At 55.0% G+C, this 24529-nt stretch overlaps 2 protein-coding genes across 7 annotated transcripts in view; one reads left to right on the top strand and one right to left on the bottom strand.

The window, feature by feature from the left end:
• EDC3 (enhancer of mRNA decapping 3) overlaps window positions 1–7921 on the top strand; it is a 49931-nt gene extending 42010 nt beyond the window's left edge. Inside the window, exons 5-7 of one of the 2 annotated variants that reach the window (XM_029236860.1) lie at window positions 516–669; window positions 4318–4535; window positions 7017–7921. In XM_029236860.1, the coding sequence (XP_029092693.1) occupies window positions 516–669; window positions 4318–4535; window positions 7017–7351 (707 nt within the window). In that variant the 3' untranslated portion in view covers window positions 7352–7921. The remainder of the gene's footprint in view (window positions 1–515; window positions 670–4317; window positions 4536–7016) is intronic. The other variant, XM_029236861.1, reaches the window with a different exon arrangement.
• Window positions 7922–9584: 1663 nt separating this feature from the next.
• On the bottom strand, window positions 9585–24277 carry CLK3 (CDC like kinase 3). 5 transcript variants are annotated; one of them, XM_029236854.1, is made up of 14 exons: window positions 21150–22166; window positions 20212–20363; window positions 19295–19511; window positions 17319–17415; window positions 16975–17041; window positions 14584–14700; window positions 13762–13928; window positions 12401–12495; window positions 12180–12309; window positions 11842–11924; window positions 11194–11273; window positions 10912–11002; window positions 10596–10703; window positions 9591–10244 (listed from the first exon to the last, which is right to left on the bottom strand). In XM_029236854.1, the coding sequence occupies exons 1-14, from the start codon at window positions 21213–21215 to the stop codon at window positions 10068–10070; spliced, it is 1647 nt and encodes a 548-aa protein (XP_029092687.1). In that variant the 5' UTR covers window positions 21216–22166; the 3' UTR covers window positions 9591–10067. The 5 variants fall into 5 exon arrangements, with proteins under 5 accessions (XP_029092688.1, XP_029092687.1, XP_029092689.1 ...); XM_029236856.1 differs by lacking the exon at window positions 21150–22166 and adding an exon at window positions 23999–24063 and having other exon boundaries at window positions 9592–10244; XM_029236855.1 differs by having other exon boundaries at window positions 9585–10703; window positions 21150–22264.
• Window positions 24278–24529: the final 252 nt, after the last annotated feature.

Raw genomic sequence — 24529 nt, 5'->3', positions numbered from 1 at the left:
GGAAGAAGATGTGGGGAGCAGATGGGATGAACAAGTCATCCTGCCTTGAAATTGAACAGCAGGGACCAAGAGGGTCAGGAGGGTTAGCTAGTGTCTGTTCCACTCTGGGGAAGGATAAGGGGTCTGCTTGTGAGGAAAACCTCACTGCCAGGAATGGCATTTCCCCCACTTTGAGAAAAGCATGTTTTCTTCTAATGCGGTTGATAGATTGCAGCCTTTTCTTGATAGTACCAAATACATCTTCATGGATTTGGCCTTTGTGGTCTAAAGCTACACTTCTAAGGGTTTAAGTTCATCCCTGCTCTGTGGTAACCTGAACGGGTTGTTGCTCAGTTCCCCACGCACTGCTGGAGCTCTGTGGAGAGCTGCATAGCATGCCTAAGTCCCAGATTAGGCAGGTGGGCTGGGGAGGGTCAGTCTTAAAGTCTTGGCTTTCACAGATCAACTACACCCACTTGTGGAGCTGGTTTCCTGTAATCACTTGCCCTTTTTCCTCACCTCCTTTCAAACTGCAGACTCTGGCCTGGTTGTCCCAAGTATTTCCTATGAGCTGCATAAAAAGCTGTTGTCTGTGGCTGAGAAGCATGGCTTGACTCTGGAGCGGAGACTGGAGATGACAGGCGTGTGTGCCAGTCAGATGGCACTGACCCTACTCGGAGGACCCAACAGGTAAATGCCTCCAGACCGGTGGGGGCTGAGTGTGGGGTGATGCGGCTCTGCCTCAGCACCACCACCGTGCGTCACACACAGAGTTCATCAGACCGTGGCTGCTCCTCTAACGTGAGTACCTCTGTGAAGTCACTTTCCTGGATGCTACAAGGTTTTTGTTTGCCTCTCTCACCCTTGTCCTGGAAGTCCTCATTCTTCTCCCAGCAAACCACCCTTTGATCCTTCCTTCGTGGTAACAGCTGACTCTCAGACTCCTGCTGACTACCAGAGGCTTGCTTTCTAAGAACCTTCAGAGACCCAGCCTTTGGAACTCGCCATTCACTCAGAGGGCTGGGGTAAAAATCAATCCTGAGTTCCATACCTGAGAGCTTCTAGAATAACCCTGACAACTGGGTATAAGAGCTAGACTTTGGTACCTTTCCACTTGCCCTTTTAGGCTGCTATATCAGGGGCAGTGCTTAGTTTTGTGGATGTTTACTGATACCATGTACCAGACCTTGTGCTAGGGCTAGGGATACAAAGAATAAGAAAATACTGCTCCTGTCCTCCAGTAGCCTAGTGAGGTCTCCAGAAAGTCCAGTGCTGTGGTAGAGGAAACAGAAGCCTCTCCAGGAAGCCACATTTCTACTCCAGGCTGGAGAAGCCACTCACCCTTCCTAGAGCAGTGACATCCAAACTGAGTCCTACAGAGCAAGGGGGAAAAGTAACAAGCGTGTGCCGAGGGCAGAAAGGATCAGGAGACCGTGGATCCATAAGTCATTTTGTGTGGCTGGAAAGTAGGGCTTTGGTACAGCTGAGAGGTAGGGAGCTGCTAAAGGGATTTCAGTAGTGCTGTAACATGGTTAGTCTTGTGTTTTAAAAAGGCGACTTTGGCCAAGTAGATTAAAGGAGGAGGCAAGACTGGGGCCATGAGACCAGTTAGAAAACTGAGCCAGGGGCCAGGTGATGGTGGCCCCAAGCGGGGAAATAGGGATCAGAGAAGTGGGTGGATGAGGGAATTTTTAAAGGTAAAATCAGCAGGGCAGGGTATTGAATGGATATGGAAGGTGGTAGAAAGTGAAGTGTCGGTGATCACTGAACTTAAAGCGTTCTAGCATGGACATCTGGTTGGATAGTGATAGCATTCACTGTGATAAGGAACGTGGGAAGAGGAGCAGGTTTGGGGGAGATGGTGGATTTTGTTTTGGATATGTTGGGTTTAGGAGGCCTGTGAGACATCCAGTAAACCACTGGCAGTCGGGATCTGAAGTTTAGAAAAAGGTCTGAGCAGAAGATAAAGATCTGGAAGCCATCATCTGATACGTGGTATAAGAATAGGCAAGCTCCTCTAAGGAGAGGGTGTAAAGGGAGGAAAGGGCCTAGGGTGGAATTCTGGGGAACATTAGCGTTAAAGCAGAGTTAAGAGATGAGGAGCCTTCCAAACTAGCTAAGAAAGTTTAAAGCCAGAGAGGTAAGAGAACCAAGAGGGTAGTGTTTAAGAACCAAAGGAATGGAGTTTGAGGAATAAAGGGATGGTCAGCAATGGCGATGCTGAGAGAGCAAGCACAATTAGAGTTGACAGGTATCTGCTGTATTTGTCAATAAAGAGGAGGACTTTGGTAGCCTTGTGGGAGAGTGGTGTCTAAAGTGATCCACGCTGGCTGTGAGATTTCCCCTCCTGGCTTCTCCTCTCCCCTCACCCTATAGCATTGTGTTCGTTCCTCCTTGTCCCTTGATTTAGGCCTGCTTCCCAACCTGGTTCCCTGGCCTCTCCTCTGCCAGGAAAGAGCCAGTTGGAGACCCCAAAGGAGGAAGTAGTGCAAGCTGCTCTCTGAAGGAGTATCCTGCCCTTGGGTCTGATGACCGTTGAACCTTCTCCCAGAGCAGCCATTGGGGCAACTTGAGGAATAACCTCTTCCTGGGAGTATTTGAGGCCATTAAGTGGCTTCCCAGCACTTTGGGGGCAGGATCTGAATGTCCTCCCCAAGTCACATTCCTCTCGTCAGCTTCTTGGAGTTGGCTGTCCTTGCGCCTGTCTGTTCTTTCAGCGTCTGAACTCTCAGAAGGGCCACCTCCTGTCGTTTGCAGCAGTTGCTGGTTTTCCTTTGAGAAAGATACCACGGCAATCAGTTTCATGTATGTCAAGTACCATGCATTTTTGCACTGTGCTTTCACAACAGCATTTAATCTGATCCTCATAGCTTCACCTCGAAGGTAAATAGTAACCCAGGTTTTAAAATGAGCAAAGCTAAGGCTCAGAGAGCAGAAAAACTTGGCCCACGTGACATTGCTGGTTCACGGTGGGGCCAGGCCTCCAGTGCCTATACTCTGACCCTGCCGTTGGGTATGTGGGTGCCGTGGTCTGTTTTGAGTCCTCTGATGGGGATGCCTCTGTGAGAGGGAGAGTCCATTTAGGGAACAGACACGGGTGAGTCAGATGCCAGAACTCCGCAGTATCTGCGTGAAGGGAGAAGTACTCGTCATATTTCCGTAAGATGCAAACATGGTGAGGGAAATGAATGACTCGGTGTATATGTAAAGTACATTACCAGATTGCCCCAAATTTATTTGGGGAGTGGGGGTTTCCTCTTTGGCTTGACAACATCTGTCTTCCTCTCTTTGGGGAAAAAGAGTAAGTGACTGTCACTGCTCCGCCCCTAAGCAGGGGCCTAAGCCTCTTTCTTGCTGTTCATCTCCCCTTCCCTTCCCGCCCTGGGGGCAGACTGAGTCAGGCACAGCTCTAGGGCTAATCCTCTAAACCTCCTTACTTGTGGCTTTTCTGAGACCAGAGAGGTCTCAGCTTTGAACGGCAGGAAGCTGGAAGTGACTTCATCAGGAAGTAGGTGTCCAAGGCCGCTACCAGCCTAGGAGGCCGGGAAGCCCCTAGCCTGCCTGCTGCCTCCTCTGTGACCAGTAGTGTAACAGTGCCAGCATCGATTGAGTACTTTGTGTGTCGGTTCCTGTTACAAGTGCTTTACATCCATTCATCCACCCAGCGTCCTATGAAATAGGTACTATTAGTATCTACACCATTGCCCTTATTAGCTTACTGGCAGCTCAGTAAAGAGAACTTGGACTGGCAACTGATTGAGGATGATTTAGAACTACCGTCTTTGGTACTTGCTGTGAGGGTCTTAGGAGTTGAGGCAGAGTAATCGTAAAAGGGGTGGGTCAGTTTCACAGGTGAAGGGGTTTCTGGGCCGGGGAAATAGTTTGAGCAGAAGCAAGAAAGCACCTTCCACGTGCAGCAGAGAACGATGAGACCAGCGTGCCTGCAGTGGAGCAGGCACGCTGGGGAAGAAGAGCAGAGAAGGCTGCAGAGGTAGAAAAGCCTCTTTGCTAAGAAGAGTTTGGACCTAATAGGTCGTACGGTGAGAACAGTAAGTGTTCTTGGTCAGGAAGCAACGTTCTGGCAACAGTGTTATATGGAACAAGATCTGGGTGAGCTACCTAACGAGAGGACCCAGCAGATGACATGACACCGGTATGTGGGACAGTGGGAGCGCCACCCTGTAAACCTGGCCTTCAGTGGATTTTGTCCACCCCCTCTGGAACCTGGGACTAGCGAGAACTCTGAGAGCAGGAGGTGCCGAGAGGCACTTGCCTGGTATATGATGCAAGGGATTGGCCAGTCTGCAGCTGACAACGCTTCTTTGCCTTCTGTTCCAGGTTGAATCCCAAAAATGTGCACCAGAGGCCTACGGTGGCCCTGCTATGTGGGCCCCATGTGAAGGGGGCTCAGGGTATCAGCTGTGGGAGGCACCTAGCCAACCATGATGTCCAGGTCATCCTCTTCCTGCCCAACTTCGTGAAGATGCTGGAATCCATTACCAACGAACTCTCTCTCTTCAGCAAGACCCAGGGCCAACAAGTGTCTAGCCTCAAAGGTGAGCACTTGCACAGAGCTGGGCTGAGGCCCTCTCCGTCCTCGGTGCTTTCATTGGTCTGGCGGTGCCGCCCAGTGGTGACAGGTGGAAAAGCACCACAGGTGTAAAGAATGCTCTGCCCGTAAGTAGTCTTAGTGTCTAAGGAAATAAATACCTTTGGTGTCGACTTGCCTACTTCCTATCCCTGTCACCCTCCTCCTTCTCCCACTACTCAAATGGAGAGGTGGGGACCTATTTATTCATTTCACAGATATTTACAGAACGGGCACTGTTTTTGACACTGGGGATATGGCGATAGATTTTTTTTTCTAAGAAAATATTTATTTATTTGGTTGCATTGGGTCTTAGCTGTGGCAGGCGGCCTCCTTAGTTGCAGCTCGCTGGCTCCTTAGTTGTGGCATGCGAACTCTTAGTTGCGGCATGCATGTGGGATCTAGTTCCCAGACCAGGGATCAAACCCAGGCCCCCTGCATTGGGAGCATGGAGTCTTAACCACCGTGCCACCAGGGAAGTCCCAGATTTTTTTTCTTAATCCATGCTTCCGTGGAGCTTACATTCTGGTTAGGACAGATGACAAGTAATATCTCTTTCGGGTCACATGGCAGTAAGTGTTATGGAGACAAATAAAGCAGGCAGGGAAGGAAGACGGAATGTTGGAGGGTTGGGTGGAGGGTAGCAGACTTAGACATTTCAGGGTCCAGTCATAAAGGGCCTGTGGATCACTGTGAGGGTTTGAATTTTTACTCTGGGTGAGATGGAGAGTCACTGGAGGAATTAGTAGAAGAAAGATATAATCCAAATCGGGTTCCAAATGATCATTATGGCTGTTGTTTGAGAGCAGACTGTAGGCTTACAAAGAGAGTTATTAAGGCTATTGTGATAATTGGAGAGAGAAATGTTGGTGGCTAAGACAGCGTGCAAGTGATGAAAGGTGGTTAGTTTCTGAAGCAATATTGAAGATAAGAGTTTACAGGTTGGGTGTAAGGGACGAGAGAAAGAGAAGGGTTAAGAATGACTCCAAGGTTTTTGGCCTGAGTAACTGGAAGGATGGAGGTCCCATCACTGAGATGGGAAGAGCTGGGGTGGGGGGGAGGTTTGGGGAAGAAGAGCAGAAGCTCAGTTAGAGATGCCTGTTGGATATGCAGGTGGAAATGTTGATTGATGGAGAAGAGTCTGGAGTTAAGGGATCTGGTCTGGAGTTACAAGTGTGTGGGTGGTATTTAAAGCCATAATGAGCCTGGATAAGATGTCTCCTAGGAAGAGAGATTAGATAGAGAAGTTGTTAGACTGAGTTCTTTGTATAGAAGTCAGGGACTTGAGAGACCAGCTAAGGAGACAGGGAAAGAGTGGTCAGTGAAGGAGAAGGAAAACCCAGAGGGCCTGGTACCTGAAAGGCAAGTAAAGAAAGAACGGTGTGTTCAGCTATGTCAGCAAGCCATTCTAGGTTGCCGTTACTCTCAGGCCAGGCTCCTCCTGTGGGCATGCGGAAGATAAGCTGCCGCTCCCACTCTTGAGAGCCTCAGGGCCCACAGGGACACCACCACCTCCATCCGTAGTGGCCTATTCTGAGTAAGGAAGCCATCAGTCTCTAATTGCGATATGTCATTACTTAAGGCTGAGACCTGGGGAGGTTGGTTCTCGTATGTGGGTTCCCCCCTTGAGATCTACAACATGATGCCCTTCTCCAGGCAGTTGGTTCTTCGTCTAGCTGCCCACAAGCCTTTCTATCCCAACTGCCCCAGGAGGCAAGTCTGAGGATGCTCACCTTTGAGTTTGATTTCCACTAGTCTCAGTTTAACCTCTTGGGCTGGTCAAGACTTACATACTTGTTGAGATATCTGTTCTTACACTGTCCCAGAGGCCTGGTTAGAGCAGAGAAGCCTTTTAAAACACCTGAGAGAAGTGATAGATTCCTTCCCCGTTCTTAAGGTTGGGCTGCAAGCAGGACTTATTTCCATGATAGTGAGAGGGGCCAGCAAGGCCAGGCACTCTGAAGCAGGACAGCCTGGTGTAGAATGAGCATGCTCTTGCCTGCTCACACTTCTTGGGCCAGACAGCAAATGGCAGTCAGCCCATTTCTCCTGAGCCCTAGGCATGGTCTCCCTGTGAGGGCTGACATGGCAGTAGAGCCCACCTTCCCAGAGCCTATAATTTACCAGGGAGTTAGTCAGATATGCGGAGGAGGCAAGGGCCTTGTGTCCTGAGAAGCTCTGCACACCCAGCAGGACAGTGCTTCAGCCTGGGAGCTCCATGAGGACAGTGGTCCATCAGGCTGACACGCCCTTGGTCTCTAGCACCCGGCCTAACCAGGCCTTGGAACTTCCGGGGCCTGAGTACTGACCCAGCCTTGAGAAGGCTATTCTCTGGAGAGGCATTGGAGTGGTGTCTGAACAAGACACTCTTGGGGGCCACCATGGTTCTAGTCCCAGCCTGGGCTGCTACTTTATAGGGGTTTTCAGATGGCACTCTTTCCACCTACAGATCTGCCCACCAGCCCTGTGGACCTGGTGATCAACTGCCTGGATTGTCCCGAGAATGCCTTCCTGCGGGATCAGCCCTGGTACAAAGCAGCCGTGGCCTGGGCCAACCAGAACCGGGCACCAGTACTCAGCATAGACCCTCCTGTGCATGAAGTCGAACAGGGCATCGATGCCAAGTGGTCACTGGCTCTGGGCTTACCTCTGCCTCTGGGGGAGCACGCAGGCCGTGTCTATTTGTGCGACATCGGCATTCCCCAGCAGGTATTCCAGGAGGTGGGCATCAGCTACCACTCACCCTTTGGCTGCAAGTTTGTCATCCCACTGCACTCTGCCTAGAAGGGCTCTGGGCAGGCTGGACCCTGCGGTCCCCTGCTGCTCCTGCCAACGAACGCCTTAAGGATGTGAAGCTTCGTGGACCTTGTTTTTTCTCTTTTTGGTTTCTTTCTTTGAGAGAACAGCTCATATTTAAAACAGACCTGTCACCTGCCCTTAGCCAGGGAAAGCTTTCTTACTGGGTGTGCGGGGCGAGTGGCAGGCTCCGTGCACAGTGGCTCCAGGCATTGCTACACTCGGCCCCGTGTGATCAGGTGGGGCTTTGTTTACAGACATAGGCAGCTCACAGACTGTGTGTCACGTTTACAGCCTCTGGGCCTGGGCGAGCGCCTCGCGGGGTGGGGCAGCCCTGTTTGGGGCCTGAGCTGGCTCTGGTGCCGAGCTTGTGGCTCTGTCTCCCTTGCTTCCCTCACAACCCCAGCTAAGCGGCCCTTCCTCAGATCACGTAGAACTGGCTGCACTGCAGTTGTCCACTAGAGGGCAGACTTGCAGTCTCCGTTCCGTTGAGGGCTTTGAGGCCTTCCCTCAGCCCCGCCACAGGTTGATTTGGGGGCTTTTGACCCTTTCTCTTGAGCTGATCCAAGTTTTATGCTGGGGTTCTTTTTTCACTCCATCACTCTGGGAGGCAGGGAAGGGGAATGGCGTCAGAATGGTGTTACTGTATTGGGATTTTTTTTTTTTTACTGTTTTTCTGTTGTCTTCAGCACAGGTAGTATAAGGTTATGTTACTGTAGAACCACAGTGCCCATCTTGCCAGCAGTGCCCCCCAACCCCATACTCTATAGCTGGGGGCTGAGCCTTTGCCTGGTCTGGGGCCAGACCCCTCAGGGTGCAGCTTTAATGTTCAGTATTGGGGAGGCCCCTGGGGGAGCCTGGTGCTGAGCCAGAAGAGGCTCCCTGGTGCTTCCGTCCTAAGCCACCACTCCCCACCCCTCCTTGCCTGCACACACACCCCCTACGCTCTTCTGCCCCCTCTGCCCTTCCCCTGAAATAGTCCCCAGCAGCTGTGATCCCAGAGCAGGGCGCACGTCCCTCCCATGTGGGCTCTACCTTGAACCCTTTATGATTGTTTTCTCTAGATGAGTGGGCTCAGGGCCAGCACCCTGTCTCAAAGATGCCAAAATGAGGCTAGTTCTGGATGAGCTAGCTGGTGGGGCTCAGCCTTGGGAACACACTGCTGCTCAGATCCTAAGGCACTAAGCCCCCAGATGTTCACAGGCCCAGGCCCTGAAGGCTGGTAGAACAGGAGCCATGCCCTGAAGTTCCTGAGAGGGGCCCTTGCAAAAGGCTTGTGCTTTAAAGCCTGTTTCAGGGCTTCAGGCTTCCTTCTGCTGTGCCCACCCACTCTGGTTAAGGGGGTGGATCATGGACACAGGGTAGGCCCTGGTACCATGGGTTTCAGGCTACTTACCACTTTTCTTATAGGAGCATAGGCAGGAGCCGATGAGGCAGGGGAGAGAAGGCTGGTCCCTCCTTTCCTCTCATCTTCCCTCAGATGTTAAACTGTCTCCAGCAGCGGAAGGCCAGCGACTGTGAACCCCGTGCTGTGTATCCTTCCTGAGCCTCTGCTCACTCTCAGGGCCAAGGAGCTCCCATAATGGGGCCCTCTCTTTAGAGGCAGGGCCATAATCTGAGGAGCAGTGCTGGATTACAGGCATTTTAGTAAGCAGCCATTAAACAGGTTCTGGCTGCCTGTTGATGCAGTGAGGTCTCCTAATTGGGTACAGTGAGAAACGAGCTAGAAGAACCCTGGCCCAGAAGACTGTGCTTGCTCCAGTAAGTCACAGTGACCCTGGGGGTGATGGCCTTGTGTTGAGGGGCCACTGGGAGTTGGTGCCCAAGCCTCTCCCTGTTTTCTCCCCAGGTGGCCCTGGAGCCTCTTCCTGCCCTCAGCCTGGGCCTTCCCCAGTGGTGGTAAAGATAAGCATGATTCTTCTCTCTTCAGCTCTTTTCAGAGGCAACCTGCCCACAGTGCCCAGTCCTAGGGAGCCCCCGTCAGGTGGCCAAGACGATCACTCATGCAGCTCTTGGGGAACCAAAAACCAGCACGAAAATAAAGCTGAATGACGGGAGTCCTGCGCTCTGTGGTAAATTGCTCGGTATGCTGCAGTGAAGTACTGCATCCCCAGCCCTAGGAGCCTGCATTGCTTCTCACACTTCATTAAAGTTATCGGGCACATAACAGTCTAAAGTCCCAGCCAAAGACAGGGCCGGAAGGATAGGTAAAACCAGTGGGCCATTTCCCTTATACTCCTTGGGGCTGAGAGGTACAGGGGCCTGCAGTCCCCTTTTAGGACTGTTCAGCAGACCTACCACTGATCTTCTGGGCCCAGAGGGATACTGGAGCTTCTGGCTAGCCCTTCTGTGCCTGGCCCAGTTCACACTTAGCTCTCCACAAGCTGAACTGCTAAGAAAGACTTTATTAATAAGGTGGGGAAGGGAGAAGGCAAGGAGCCTGGAGATGGACACACTGGTACCAGGGGGTACAAACAGTAAGAAACACTTTATTATAACTTTACAACATATAAATAGCTTGGGTCAAATCTGTGCTTTCTGGCAGCTGGGCATCAAGTCTCCTCCCCTGTAGGCTCCTGCCTTCCTTCACATTGCACTGTTCATTGGGTGGCTCTGGCCCTGGGGCCGGTGGTAGAGCTTGGAGAAAAGGGGCCGGGCAGCCCAGTTCTGCTCTCCCATCTCCCAGTGTGGTGGCCTGCACCTGTCATCTGCTTGGGTTGCGGCTGGTGTGTAAAGACCGCTCCTCAGGGGTCAGACCAGCAAAGAAGGGATGCAGCAGGGCCTCCGCCAATGTGATGCGCTGGGCAGGGTCAAATTCTAACATCCGTCTCATCAGGTCAAACAGCTGCACGTGCTCCGGAGAGTCTTGGAGCATATAACTCTGCTCAAGGACACAAGGTGTCTCAGTGTGATGGCAGGGTCGTGGGAAGCCACAGCAGGTCCCCTCGCCTCTGGGAAGCCTTGCTGCGTGGCTGAGGAGGCAGGGACGCCTCCCTGGAGGACTACTTCTCCCCTCCTGGACAATGAGCAGCTCTTTTCTTTTTGTGCCTGTAATAATGTTTGCTCTGAACTTGTCAGGCTACTGGGTGTCTTGCTGGCTTGGTGACTCTGCCCCCACGTGCAAAGTTCTGACAGGTGGGTAGAAATCACCTCTGTGGAATTCACTTGTCCAAGCACCAAATGCAGTTGACAGAGGCTTCCTGGCCATGTCTAGGTCTTCCCTACCCCTCACCTCAGTCCTGCCTAGTTCTTCCCAAAATTGAGAGAAGATGGGGCAGGAAGTAGCACGGTCTCTGACATCTGGCTCTTCTGGTGTTCCCCAATTACATTCACAGCCACCCTGTGGGGAAGGGGTAGAGCTAAGGGCCCCTCTGGGGCAGTTTGCAAGAAGCCCCACTGCCAGCACCCAGCAACCTTAGGCACAGCCTCCCATAGGGCCGGAACCAGGAGGCAGCCTGTAACTGCCTGGCCTGTCTCTCTGCTGTGTGTCTGCCCAGTGCCTGGGGTCTCCTTGGCATAAGTTGAGCTGGGGGAAGCCAGAAACTGACCTTAAGAGGTTTGCAGTTCTCCTTCACATACCGGCCATCAGAGCTGTTCTCATCCCACACCAGGCCCCCCTTGTAAAAATATTTCTGCTTCCTGGAAACAAAGGACAGGAAGGGCCAAGTCTTAAATGGGGAAGACAGTGGCAGCCTGAGGAATGGCAGCAAAGCAAGGCGGGGGATCCTGGCCTGACGCTGCAGGAAGGTCTCGGCAACAGGTTTGCCAGGTCACTCCAAGATGGGAAAGGCCCCTAGGCCAGCCCTGCGGGAGCAACCAGGACTCCTTACCTGGTACGGTGGATCATGTGTGATGGGATGGGCCCTAGGATCTTCTCCATCATCACCAAATGCTCTCGGTTTTCGTGCGTCTGTGGAAGGTTAGGGACACAGCAAGTGGGGGTCAGTGCCAGCCTCTGCCCCCTTAGAGTCCCTCAGGGAATAAAGGACAAAAAAGATGGGCAACTTCCCTTCCTGCCCCAGGAGATGCAAACCCACCAATGGAATAGCAGTCCCAGCCTTTCTGACCTGGTGGCAGCCTGGGACCAGGGATGAGGCCAGCCTGTTCTCTCAGGGTCACGGTCAGACTCCTTGACCCTTCAGGTGCACTGCATAACTACACACCTCTTTTTGGCTACGTTCCTCACTCTCTCCCCAGAAGGTGCCCTGCCCCAGCCCATCTCCACGCCCTCACTCATGCGGTGCCCCTTGCCTGGAATGCTCACTCCTCCCACCCCAATCCTCCATCCTTGATGGCTGACCACAAGAATCCCTGAGTGTTCCAGCTACCCTGACCTCTTCCTTCCCCTGAGCATCTACAACCCTCAGGAGACAATCTCACAACATGCTGACTGGTGGGCAGCGGTCCCACACTAGGCCTCTGCAGCCTGTCAGAGCAGCAGCGCTTAGGGTAGTGGGGTGATGTGGGAGAGGCCTTACCTGGAAGAGTGTGAAGCCCCGGTAGTACTCAAAGAGAATGCAGCCAATGCTCCAGACGTCACAGGGCTGTGCCCAGCCCAGCTCTGAAAGCCAAGATGGGACAGGCTATGAGATTCAGCCCTGTGTTCCCAGCCTAGAGGTCACAGTGTAGCTACCACACTGCCTGGCAAGGCTCCTGCCCCAAAGCCAGTAGAAGTCTCTTTCTTGGTAAGGCCAAGTCAACAGCCATAGTGACTCAGGACACTGGCCTCAGGTGGTGGACAGGCACCTCACTCCCTGTTTATACCCTCCCAACAACTGCCCGCTTTATCAGGGTTGGGAGCTACACAGTCACTCACCCAGGATCACCTCAGGCGGGCGATAGTGACGGGTGGCCACAATGGTCGTGTGATGCTCGTGGTCAAAGGTAGCACTGCCAAAGTCAGCCACTCGGATGCTGGTGTTCTTCACCGACTTCTCCTCACAGCTCTGAAGGGCAAGGAAGGTGAGCCAGGTCGAGTCTGTCCTGGTGGGTAACACACCCCTGGAACAGGGCCTCAATCTTTTCCCCCACCAATACCTTGTGCTCATTGTAGAGAGTTTCAAACTCAGAATTCACAAACAGGATGTTCTCTGGCTTCAAGTCTGTGTGGGTCAGTTGGTTCTCATGTAGAACTGGGGAAGCAGGAGAGGAGGGAAGCAGACACTGAAAACCTGGGCTTCCTCTCCGGTGCACCTGCCAGCGCTAGGCCAGCTCCCTCCTCCAAAGCCAGCCTGCCAGAGCCCCTCACAGCCCCTAACCTCAGCAGTGGGCCAAGGGAGCAGACTGAACTGCCTCTGTACTGGCTTCCCTCTCTAGAGTTCTCTGTGCTTAGGGCCTTGGAAGGTTCTGATTCTTGAGGGGGCAGGGGAGACTTTTTCCATTTATAAAACCTCCCTCCACCTGTCTGCAGGGGACCAGGCCTCCTCAACCTGTCTCTCACCAGAGCTGCAGCATCAGCCTTGGGGTGGTTCCCTCTCCCCAACACCAGCTACGTAATTTGCAAGGCCCAGGGCAAAATGAAAATGCAGGCCGTCTTATTCAAAAGTTAAGAATCTCAAGATGGTAGCAGCAGAGTATTAAACCAAGCACAGGGCCCCCTACGAAGCATAACAATGAAGCCAGTCCTGCCTCTCCTCATCCCCAGCCCCAAGCGCGGAGAAGTCTGCCTTTTTCCTCCAACTCCTGTCCCACCGATGGTGGTACCCTGCCACTCATCACTTTTCCCATCTGGCACTCAAGACCCTCACAACGGTGTGGCCCATCTCCCCCAACATGGGCCCTCTCTTCACCAGAAAGAGTTGCAGCACATGCCAGGCTCTGGGCCGTCGCTGAGTGCTCACCTAGCTTGGAACACACTCCCGTCCCATCATCTATGCAGACCCTGTAGTCTAGCTCTAGGTCTATCCACCTCCTCTCCAACGAGCCTTCCCAACCTGTTCCAACCACTGCAAATCCTGCAGTGCTGAGCACAGGCACCACCAGATATGCTCTCAAAGGCTGGCAGACAGATGGGAAATGACGGTGAGACAGAGGGTGTCTATGTTGACAGGACCTGTGGGTGGGACCAGCCAGGTCAGTCTCTGACCTCTTCATCCTATGCAGGAGGGTAGGAACCGGCGTGGTAGGGGGCTAATTCTAGAGCGGCTCTTTCATTTTTCCCGAGTGCCCGGGGGCAGACCCAGCTCAGGAGGCCCCAGGAGGCCCCCTGGAGGGGACTGCAGCCTCTCCATCCTCACAGATTCCTACCTGGAGGCCTTTCAGCCAAAGGGGCCCTGGTGTCTCTGGCCCAGCAGAATAGTTAACGATGTGCTAGAGCGAATGATGGAGAGCAGGACCACCAGGTGACTCTGCTGCAGATATGTGGCCGACCCATGCTCCATTTGAGGGTGGAAACTTACACCTAAGGGCGTGGCAGAGCTGGTAGGCCATGTGCCGGACATGTGGTAGAGGGTAAGGCTGGAAGTTATTCTCCTTTAGGAACTCAAAGGTGTTCTTGCCCAGGAGCTCAAAGGCGATGCACATGTGACCATGGAAGTTGAACCAGTCAGACATCAAGACGCACAGGCTGGAGGAGAAGGATGGATGGGGCTCAGGGTCTGTGCTGGGGGGGCTGGCTGCCTCACCCCGTCCCCTCAGGTGACGCCAGTCCCCACTCCCTCCCAGGCTGCTGGGTCCCACGCAGGATGCAGATACACATAGAGAAAGAAAATTATGGGCACAATCCCTGCATCTCAGAGAACGAGGTGGAGTAACACCAGTACACTCCACAGAACAAGCATTGCTTTTTTCCACTCCCTCAGCTGAGCTTCCTGAGATCCTGCAGGGCTCAGCACAGTGCTTGGAGGGGGAATGCTCAGTGTCTGTGTGCCAAAGGTGGCTCTCCTTTGGATATCTCTGACTACATAAGAGCCCCAAACAGCTTTGGGTTTGTACCTTGTCTAATGCCCACCACAACCCAATGAAGCCCCCAATTCACAAACTCAGGGCGGGGAGGCCCGCCTCAGAACACAGAGCTGGTTGTGGTGGAGCCTAGACTGAAATCCAAAGGTTCCTTCCGGCAACTCACTCGCCAAACTCCCCTGGCTCTCTGGCTGTCGGCAGAAGGCATGGTGCCAACCAGGTGAAAGGGCACTGCTCAGCCCCAGTGGGTCCAGGCAGTTGGGGCCGGAGTGGACGCTGCCCCCTAGGACGCTTCCCTCCCATTCCTTGCCGACACTCACAACTTGTTCTCTTTGTCCTTCTCCTTGATTTTTTTGAGAACATTGATTTCTAGCCGGGCGGCCTCCCGGTACTTGCCCACGTTGCGGATGATCTTCAGGGCAACCTGAGACTTCCCTCTGGACCAGGGAAGGAAGCAGAATTTCTCATGAGAAGCTGTGCAGCCCTCCCCCCACCCACCGCCCTAACCCAGCAACTCCTGGCAAACACTACTCAGGACTCCAGGAACAGGGCCTGCCCTGAAGACAGCAGATTCTTGATGCCCAGCCTACCCCCTGTAACATTAGACCTCTACCCTCATAACAACAAGTTGCTGTGGGCATCCGTGCCAGTCTTAGGCTTTTATGATCTCAGCCACTGCCAGCTCCTGGGGACGTAGGCAGAGGAGCAGAGCCCTATCCTGCTGACCAGCGCCAGCCCTAGAGCTCACTCAGTAACCCACCCTGTAGGCCAGTCCGTTGATCCTGGCCAGGCGGTCCCACTCAGAACCGTCTGCGGCACCTCCTGAGCTTCCAGAGCACATCTACAAGTCTGGGCAAACTGCTCCTCCTGGGATTCCAGGATGGAGTGAGGGCCTGGCAAGAGGGTAAGGGCCCCAGCAGCAGGCTCCTCTCCCTGGGAACCCCAGGGCCGATCCCTTTAGCACACCACCCTGGCCCCACCTGCCTGCCTACCAGCCACAGCATTTATCAGAGACCACTGACTGCCAGGAACCTTTGTTCAGTGTCCATGAGGATTTTAATAATTCCTGCTCCACACCCTCCACCCTTACCGCCAGCACCAGCCCTGTAGGCCACTTACAGAATCTCAGCAGAGAATATCTGCTGAGGTTAGCCTGCTAGGTCCAACTGCTATCAGGAAGGAAAAGCCAGAGTTCAGATGCCCAGGGGGAAACTAGAGTGATAAGCGCTGGCCCACAACGTGTGGCCTTGAAGCCTCTGGGAAGCTGGCCTTGGTGCCTGAGGAAAGGTTTACAGGCCCCAGGGCAGAGGCATCTTCTAGAGAACACCCTGCTTTTCTCTCCCTATCCCATTTTCCCAGATTTGCAGGGCGGGAGAGGACCTCAGAGGAAAAACCACCACTCCAGCCTCCTAGAACAGGATCCCTCAAGGGCGTTCCGACCCTCGTCACTTCCACACAACTACTGCCAGGCTTGGACGGCCCTTCCTTTTGCTGAGCTGAAGCCCACTGGCCAACTCCCTCTGGACTCCCTATAGGTGCTCTAAGCCCTGTGCCTACCCATTAGTGACTTCAAAGGCTCACTTTCCATCTAGCTACTCAGAGTGACACAGCCCAGAGAGCCCCCATGTGGCACAGCTCTCAGATCTGCCCCATCTCTCTCTCTCGTCACTGTATAGTCTACATGTCCCTATGCCCACTGGTCCCGGCCCTAACCTCTTGGGCCACACGGGGTCTGAGGGGTGTTTAAATGGGAACTGGGCGCCCAGGGAGGCTTCCTCAGTGATAAGCACTACCTTAAATTGGGGCCACATGGCTGGCTGGACTGCTGGGCCTAACTGTCCTCTCCAAGCAACCCTCTGAACTGAGCACAGCGGTACCCGGCTCCTCCATTCAACAGCTGGGGGATACAGTCAGACCCCAAGCGTGTTTCTTCATCTCTAAAATAGCGCAAGTCACATACGGGCAGCACGTGGCTCAAATGAGACAGCAAGGACACAAGCACTTTCTTGTCAAAGTGCCAAACCAAAGAGAGGGCCATTAAGGCGGGAAGGCAGTGGGCTCCCAGGAGGTAGCCTCCCAGCCTAAGGTAGAGGAGGCAAGGCTTCTGGTCTTGAGGAATGGCAAGGGGACAGAAATGTTTTTCACTGCTCAGTCTAGAAGGGAGCAAGGTACCCCCAGGAGCACCCCTACACACACGGGTGCACCCCTGCTCTACCTCGGCACACTCAAAGAGGCCCAACCCTAGCCACACTGGAGAAGGCAGCAGCCTGCCTGGTGAGAAAGCCCAGGGTCTTCTCTCAGCGGGGGCCTGCACGGCCTCTCAGGCAGACCTCCAGAGGGTGAGGGCTCATGCTTGAGTCGGGCTCAGCAGTACTCTCAACCCCCTGCCAGGCCCAGACCCTAAGAGATGACAGGAAGCAGATCCAGACCACGGAGGAGCCAGGGCCTTGCCCTGTTCTGATATCCGCAACCACAGTCCTGGGGAAGTGGGGAAACTGGGGCAGCGCCATTCACTGACCAGCAGTTCTTGGGCAGAGATGCCACATGCCTATGGAATCCCAGGAATTTCTCCCTAATTCAGGGGATCAGCACAACCCCAATATGCACAGGTCAGAACTCTGCTTTGGTGCTACCCTTCAAAAGGAAAGAGGTTAAGCTCTGCCACCACCTTCAAGAACCTCAGGCCAACTCTTCCCAGGAAGATGGCTCACCTGGCATGGTCCAAGCACTCCACCACCTTGCCAAAGGTGCCTTCACCCAGGTTCCCCACGATCTCATCTAGGAGAGAAAAGAAACAGGGCATGAGGATCCGGAGGACAGAGGATAGGCAGCTCCTGCAAGTTCACAGCATTCAAATTCTCAAAAACAAAAAAGGTTTCTCTCTCACTGCTACACTCTTAAAAACGGAAGTTGCTAGCGTCTGTGTCATTCAGGCAATTACTGGTGGCCCCGCTAAGGCGCCACGCGCACTAGAGGCCCCTCCAGGCAGGAGAGGTCTCGTCTAACAAGGGGGATAGAAAGTAGAGAGGTAAAGTTTTACGAAAGGTGGCTGTACATCGCTCTTGGAGCCAATCGCCGATCCGGCACACCAGGTGGCCCTCCTTGTCATCTTCCACACTCCGGCTGCTGCGCTTACTGCTCTGTTGGCTTCTCTGCATGCACCGCCCCCCGAAACGCCATCCGACCAATCGCATGGTAGGCGGTTCCGATTGACAGATTGAGGTGTCAGTCAAAGGCAGAGGTGGAGACGGTGAGGAGCCGGTGGGTTGGTTGATTGGATTTTCCAGATCCCAGCATTTCATAAGGCACACAGCATATATAACGATAGGGATATTGCAAGGGACACGTCAAGACACAAACTGACTTCAAAAACAGAAAAGTAAAAACAGCTACAGGTATGTAAAGAAAACTCGGACATTATCTAAGAGAAGGGCGCCGCAAATGCTCAGAAAGACAACCAGCCTCTGCTGCCGAGGGGCTGCCGTGTAGAGAGTCAAAGGCCTGACTCCCTCCTCCACTGAGTCTCCCCCTCCCGGGCCCTCCCATGATGGCTTCGGCCAGGGTGGAGACGCAGTGAGAACGGCGCAAGAAGATGGCTGGCCCAGCCTGGGTCCGATCATCCAGAATGGTCAGAGGCCACTCTGGCTGGCTTCAGCTGCAGAATGCCCAGCCTGTCCTTGCCTGCCTCTGTTCGCCCACGCAGTCCTGCACATGCCCGACAGCTGCCACCTGTCCCTAGACGGCATCCGTGGCCAGACTTAATTAACATCACCAGCAGAAACGGCCTTCCGTCAGCAGCCCTTGTGCCACCAGCCTTGAGCAGGGAAGGAGCCCTGGATGCTCTGGGCCAGTCGACTCTCCAAGGCCTACCACCACGATGGCCCACACAGGCCCCAAGCCAGCTCCTGCCCTGGCCTTGGCACCTATGCTACTCACAGGCCAGGCCCGGCCCATCCCGAGCCTCATGACGACAGAGGGCACCAAAAAGAGAAGAAGCAGAGCCACAGACCTGCACTACCATCCTGTGGCAGTGTGCAGAGAGGCCACCGGGCCATGCCGGGTGCCCAGTCAACCTCAACCCGTGGCCACTCAAAGAACCACGGGAAAGCTCGGCAGAGAAGACGCCTGGCCCCCCTCCACTGTTGCACCACTACTCCTCAGGGGCCTCACGGCCGGGAGCGAGTGAGGGAGGGAAGAGAGCTGGGGAAGAGAAGAGAAGACAGCATACACCCTCAGAGATACACAACTGGCCTTCCTTCCCAGAGGTCTGAGCACAGTGTGGTTTCCTGGTCTCAGCAGAGACCCTTCTGTACAACCCTTCACATTAAGGATGTTTCCAGGCCCTGCTCTGGGCATGTGGCCTGCAGCTGGACAAGGCCTGGAGCTGCGGGCCTTTCTGCCATTTCTTCACATGCCCCACCACACAGGCAGCTCATCCCCCTTGCCTTGACTGCCCCTCACGTGAAGAGGCTAGGCTGCAGAGGACCTGACTGGAGGTCAGAGGGAAGGTCCCAGTCCATGCTAATTGACGGGCCCTCCCCTACCCGTGGGCACTCCAGCCTCCAGGCCTTTGGTGAGGGGCGTGGAGAAGAGACTGCAGAGGTGGATGCAGTCCATACCAGTCGGAGCACTCAGCTGTGTGTGGGGGGCAATCTCTGGGTGGGGAAGACCAGGCCATACAGCCCCAGACCACGTACCAGCAACCCTATTAAGGATTCTGAAGAAGTGTCTCTGGCTACTTGTGCATGTGGCCTGTCCTGGAGCGGTGTGGAGACACAGATAGGCTGGGGACCAGCCAGCGCCGGAACCAGAGCCCTTAAGTTGCCACTGCCCATGGGCCAGAAGATAGAGGAGCCGGGCCCCTGCCCAGCCCTGCACCTGGACCAGACAACACATACACACACACATGCAGGCACACCAAATGCACGTGCGCAGGGCTGGCAGTACTCACCCAGACCAGCCAGCCTGAGAGAAGGCTAGAAAGAGACGAGGCCTTTAAGCCCCAGCCAGCACACTCTGGCCACCACTCACCGAGGAGGCGCTGCTACAAGACCTGGTGCGGCGTTTGTGGCAGTGGTGGGCATGCTTGCGGGTCCGGTATGGCTCCCTTTCCCGTGACCGCCGACGATGATGGCAACGTGAAGATCCATAGTAATCCTCTCCAAAGGATGGGCTCCGCTCTTCACACCGGTACGTGTCACTGTCACGGTGCTCCCGGTATCTCCTCTGGTAGGGCAGGCGGTCATGGCTGCCAAGACCGGGATAGGGACACTGGTCAGAGCTTCCTCCCACCAACCGGGCTCCTGCTACGAATCAAGACTCATGTGGTGGGGCCCCTGCAAAGGGCTCACAAGGGTAGCCTGTGGGAGCAGAGGCGTCCAGACTAGGGGAAGTGCGGGGGCGGGGGGGTGGGCACGTGTGCGTGAAATCCAACCTCCAGAACCCCAGCTCCTGACAGCACCCCTCCAGCGCCACAGGAGGCAGAGCACTGGGAAAGGTGAGCATGGTGGAGGACCTCTGAGGGTCCTCCATCCCAGAGTTCTCTGTGGCCTGCAGAGACTGTTATTTTGGTCTGGGGACTGAGATAAGACCAGGGACCAACATCTGGAAAGGGCTGAGGTTATGTTCCCAATCCAAAATGAGGAAGGCTCAGAGGTTAGCAGGGGAGATGCTGGCCTAGAAAACGGGGGAATGTGTCAGGAGAAGGAAGACTCAAGGACAGAGAAAGAAGGGGTGGCATGGATGGTGGTGAACTGAGGCCTGGGAATGCAGGGGAATTGCAGGGGGATCAGGGGAAGAGCCTGAAGAGGACAGGGCCAGTGATCAATGTGCAGCCGGGCAGAGGCGGCAGTCACCTGAAGAGGCCCAGGGCTGCCACAAGCCTCCAGGCTGTCTCCCTAGCCCGGAAGTGGAAAGGAATCCTTTCTTCCGACCTAGTTCCCTCTCACCTTCTAGACCGAGATCTCCGGGGCGGAGGCTCCCTTCGAGCGGGGTATCGCAGTCTCCCCTCGTGCTCCCGACTGTAAGACCTCCTCCTCTTCCACCGGTAGCTCAGGTACGGGTCTGGCTCGGGGGAGCGGTATCGCTTACAGTGGTGCATCTAGGCCACGAGAAATAAACGCCCTGCTAAGCACGCAGCCAGCCACACGGCTGCCCGGGCAGCCTAGGCTCCTGAAGAAGAGGCCCATTGTTCTGTCTGGGGGCAGCCCCTCCCAGGGGTTTATGAAGTGAAGAACTCTGAGGTCACACTGGTCAAACAGCAGACAATGGGTAACACCCTTCACCAGAGAACAAACAAGCAGCTGCCTCCCCAGCACAGCGTCATTGGCCTGGTGGCCCGAGCACTCAGGGAACCTGGAGAGCCAGGACAGGTGCCGAGGCAGGATGCAGGGAGGGGCTGGTGAGCACCATCACAGGAGACCAAGGCCAAGTAGAAAGGGAGCCTCCTGTGCTCAATTCCCTCCTGCCTGTCTGTAGGGTCCTATGAAGTGCCTGTTCTGTCGAGCCAGAGGCCAGAGTCAAAAGGCTGCCGGCAGGGAGCCAATACACAGGAGCAAGGGGTGAAGGCCCTCGAGTTTGAGAAGCCAAGTTGCCTGGCTGAGGCCCTGAACTGTACTCTGCTCAAGGACCACAAGTCAGTGTGAGGAGCCACAAGCAGAGTCGAGAAGACCAGCCCTTGGACAAAGAGGGTCCCACAAACATTCCCTAGCCTACCTGAGGGTCTGGCCAAGCAGACATGGGGGTCTATCCAGCCCTTGTTGGTCTACAGTCAGTCCTAGTATCTGTAAAGATGCCAGGGTCTTCAGAGCAACCAAGTCACTTGCCCGAGGCCTATTTAGCACCCGCAGACCCCCTGCCACTGGTGCCATGCCAGGCAGTGCCTCACCTCCAACAGTGCCATTACTGTGCCCTCTTCTAGATTCCCTGCTCCAGTATCCTCTTCTGTGCCCATCTCAGGAGAAGTCAGAAGGCTGGCTGTCTGGCAGGCTTTGGGCTCGGGGAGGCAGGCCAAAAGGGCCTCATCTCACTATTCCTGGTTCAGTAGGGACTTACACCCACCACAGAAAACTGCCAGGTTGGATCAGCCATCAGCTGAGAAAGACGGCTATGTGAGGCCAGCTCCCTGTTCCACCCAAACCCCAAACCCTGACACTGCCTCCACAGGAGGGCTGGGCCAGAGACCGTAGCCAGCCTTCCTCCCAACCTTTCACTTGGCCATAGCCAACCAATGGTCAGTCCTAGGCTTGCCTGATCAAGCACATTTTGGACAAATCCACTGAGGCTGTCTCATCCTATAAGAAGGGTCTGTCTGGAGGAGAACAGAATGGAATGGCTCTCCTTAAACGAGCAGGTCACTGAGGCATATCTGACAAAACCCCTGGGAGCTTGTCTGCAATCCTGAGAAAGTCACTGCCCTCAATCTCCCCGCTAGCAGCTGTCTTCTGCCCTCTACCTGGAAGCCCAGGCCACAGCAACCCTTGGAGATAAATACTCTGTAACAGCTCCTCAAGAGCTGTTCTGTTTTGACTAATATTTCACTGTTTCCCTGCAATTATGGCTGGGTCAGGTGCCTAAGTGATGGAATGAAGGCAGTATCTCACATCTCAATAAGTGACAAGAAAGATGTTCCAATGGCCAGGACAAAGGCCCTGCCCATCCTCACTGGGCAAAGCACCAGACCTGGAAGACATGGTCTAGTCTACAGCAGGCCAAAGACTCTCTCCTGGGACCTAGAAGATTCTTATATATGCTCATGCAACTGGAAAAAGCACAGCTTCAGATGTCAATCTGAATCCTGGCACTGCCACTTCTAGCTTGTGCCTTTAGGCAAGTTATTAAACAAGTCTAACCTTCAACTTCCTCTTGCAACAAGGGGATAATAATCTCTTACAGGACTCTGTGCAGATTAAATTATATCACTCCTTTAAGTAACATGTCTAGTACATGCCTTTAGGTCAAAGGCCTAGCACAGGTCTGGGCCCACAAGAGGTACTGAAGGCAGCTTTTCATCAGCAACATTAAAAAGGTTCCAGGGGTCTTCCCTGGTGGCACAGTGGTTGAGAGTCCGCCTGCCGATGCAGGGGACACGGGTTCGTGCCCCAGTCCGGGAAGATCCCACATGCCGTGGAGTGGCTGGGCCCGTGAGCCATGGCCACTGAGCCTGCGCGTCCGGAGCATGTGCTCCACAACGGGAGAGGCCACAACGGTGAGAAGCCTGCGTATCGCAAAAAAAAAAAAAAAAAAAAAAAAGGTTCCAGGAAACAACTCGGGGTCTGTGTTAAATGCCCTAAGGGTATTAAGGACATTTTTAAGTCCCTTCCAAGGGACCAGAGGAGAGAGAGATCCGGGCAGAAAACCCTGAACGAATCCCAGTGCTGCCTTACTGGCCTCGTGACCTTATACACTGGGCCTTGGTTACCATACCTGGAAAATGGAGATGACACGACCTCCCAGCCAACTTGGCAAAGGAGATGATAAGTATGAAAGCTATAAAGACATCACACACAAAGCAATCATAGAGGATATAACTTCTCCTTTAACACATTCTAGGCAAGTGAAATACTGGGAATACCAGATGCTCCTCATTATCTTCCCAGCTAGGGCTCTAGGGCCCATTTCTCATCAATTATCTCTGATTCTCTGAGACCTCAGAAAACAGGTTGTTAAGATATGTTCTGGAAGGCTCTGCCTCTGCACAATGAAGAAAAAGGTAAGGTGAAGGAAACCAGGCGGAGGATGCCAGCTTTTCTCTGAGCACGGGCCTAGTCGTCTTCTCATTTGCTGGTCCTGGCCAGAGAACTGGGCTGACAAGAAGAGCAGCCAGCCAGGTCAGTGGCTGCCCTCCCGGATTCCAGCCACCCCAGCGCCCCATGGTTATTTTTGGCTGACGCTGCCCCACCGCTGCAACCTCAAACCTGCCACCTTGCAAGCCGCCACCATCGGGTGAAACGCTCCTCCTTTTCAAGGGCATGGAGGAGGGAAGCTGGAAGGCCGCCAACTCCGCCTCGACGGAGCCCTGGCTCAGGCGATTCCCACCCCAGCTCCACACCAGGACACCCGCACCCGGAACTAAAGGACAGAGATTCCCGGACCGAGGAGCAGCCCAGGCATCTGTACTGTCAGCTTGGCCGGGCCCCTCCTCCGGGCTGGAGCGGATCCAGCATCACAACAAAACACGCAGGGGACCTGAGGTCCTCGCTCGCGTCCCCTCCTGACGCCTCTCCAGAGATCTCAGAGCCCCGTCCCCCGTAACCGCCGCCAGCGGAGGCGAGGGGAGACCTGGGGGAGGGGGAGGGCGGGGAGGGGAAGGCCAGCTTGGGCCGGAATCAAACTCCAAGCCGCGCGGGGAAGAGGAGTGTGCGAACTAAGCCTCGAGCCGGGGGTAGGGTAGGGGTCTGAAAGCCCCTCCAGGCTATCCCAGGTAGGACCCCGATCCCATTCCGCGGGCAGGTGCAGGGCTCAAACAGTATCCCTGCAGGGGCCTCAGAGACCTCTTAGGCTCGGACTCCGACACGCGGGATCGAGAGGTCGGGGTCTGCGGTGACCGCCCTCTGGGGGAGAAGCGACGGGTCAGGGGTGAGAGGTCGGGTCCGCGGCCTGAAGTAGACCGAGAAGAAAACGAAAGAGAGTAGCCCGAGATCGAACCGGGAGCCCTGGGATCCCCACTCAGCGCGCCCACCCCTCCGACTCACCGCCCGCCACCGCTCCCGTCGCGGCCCCGGACCCCATACTCACCGTCTCCCAGGCTCCGGCTGCAGCTAGGCCCCACTCTCCGCTCCGAGCGCCTCTTCCGCTTCCGGCTCCGGCCTCCGCCCGTGGCAGCCCCGCCCCTAGCGTGACGCAGCCGTCGCCAGCCCGGGCTCGACCCGGCTCGGCGGCCTGGCCGCTCTAGCTTTCGACTCGAAGGCTCTGGAGGACCCGCCTTCTCAGCGCAGGTCGGTGAGGCAACTGCGGAGCCTGGTTCCGGGAGGGCCGAGAGGAAGTCCCCGGCCGCGGCCCGCCTACCCCCGTGTCGCGTCGCACGTAGGCCCCAAATACGCGACGGGGGTGTCCCCGGCCGACGGCGCCGGAAGCCCAAAGGTGGAGCCCCAGCCCCGCCTGTGCCTGCCTGTCCCTTTCCTGCGTGCCGGGAGGAGGGCATTGTTTCGCTGTCGCCCCAGTGAAAACCTGGCGGGCCTTGACGCCCGCCTGGCTCCGGGGCCCAGGAGGGCGCTAAAGATCACGGAAGGCTCGGGAAGGCTGTCCCGACTCCCAGTTATGTGGAAG

The sequence above is a fragment of the Monodon monoceros genome, unplaced genomic scaffold (genome assembly GCF_005190385.1).
Source record: "Monodon monoceros isolate NGI ecotype Baffin Bay Population unplaced genomic scaffold, NGI_Narwhal_1 Super_Scaffold_21, whole genome shotgun sequence".
Lineage (NCBI taxonomy): Eukaryota > Metazoa > Chordata > Mammalia > Artiodactyla > Monodontidae > Monodon > Monodon monoceros.
Note: the sequence above shows the minus strand (reverse complement) of the source record. Positions and strands in the feature narration are given on the sequence as shown.

Coding starts and splice junctions, on each gene's coding strand:
- CLK3 (XM_029236854.1), bottom strand. CDS start 21,215: ATGGGCACAGAAGAGGATACTGGAGCAGGGAATCTAGAAGAGGGCACA. Junction 12,310..12,400: donor CTCTCTACAATGAGCACAAG/GTATTGGTGGGG, acceptor CTTGCCCTTCAG/AGCTGTGAGGAGAAGTCGGT. Junction 11,003..11,193: donor CACATGATCCACCGTACCAG/GTAAGGAGTCCT, acceptor CTTTGTTTCCAG/GAAGCAGAAATATTTTTACA.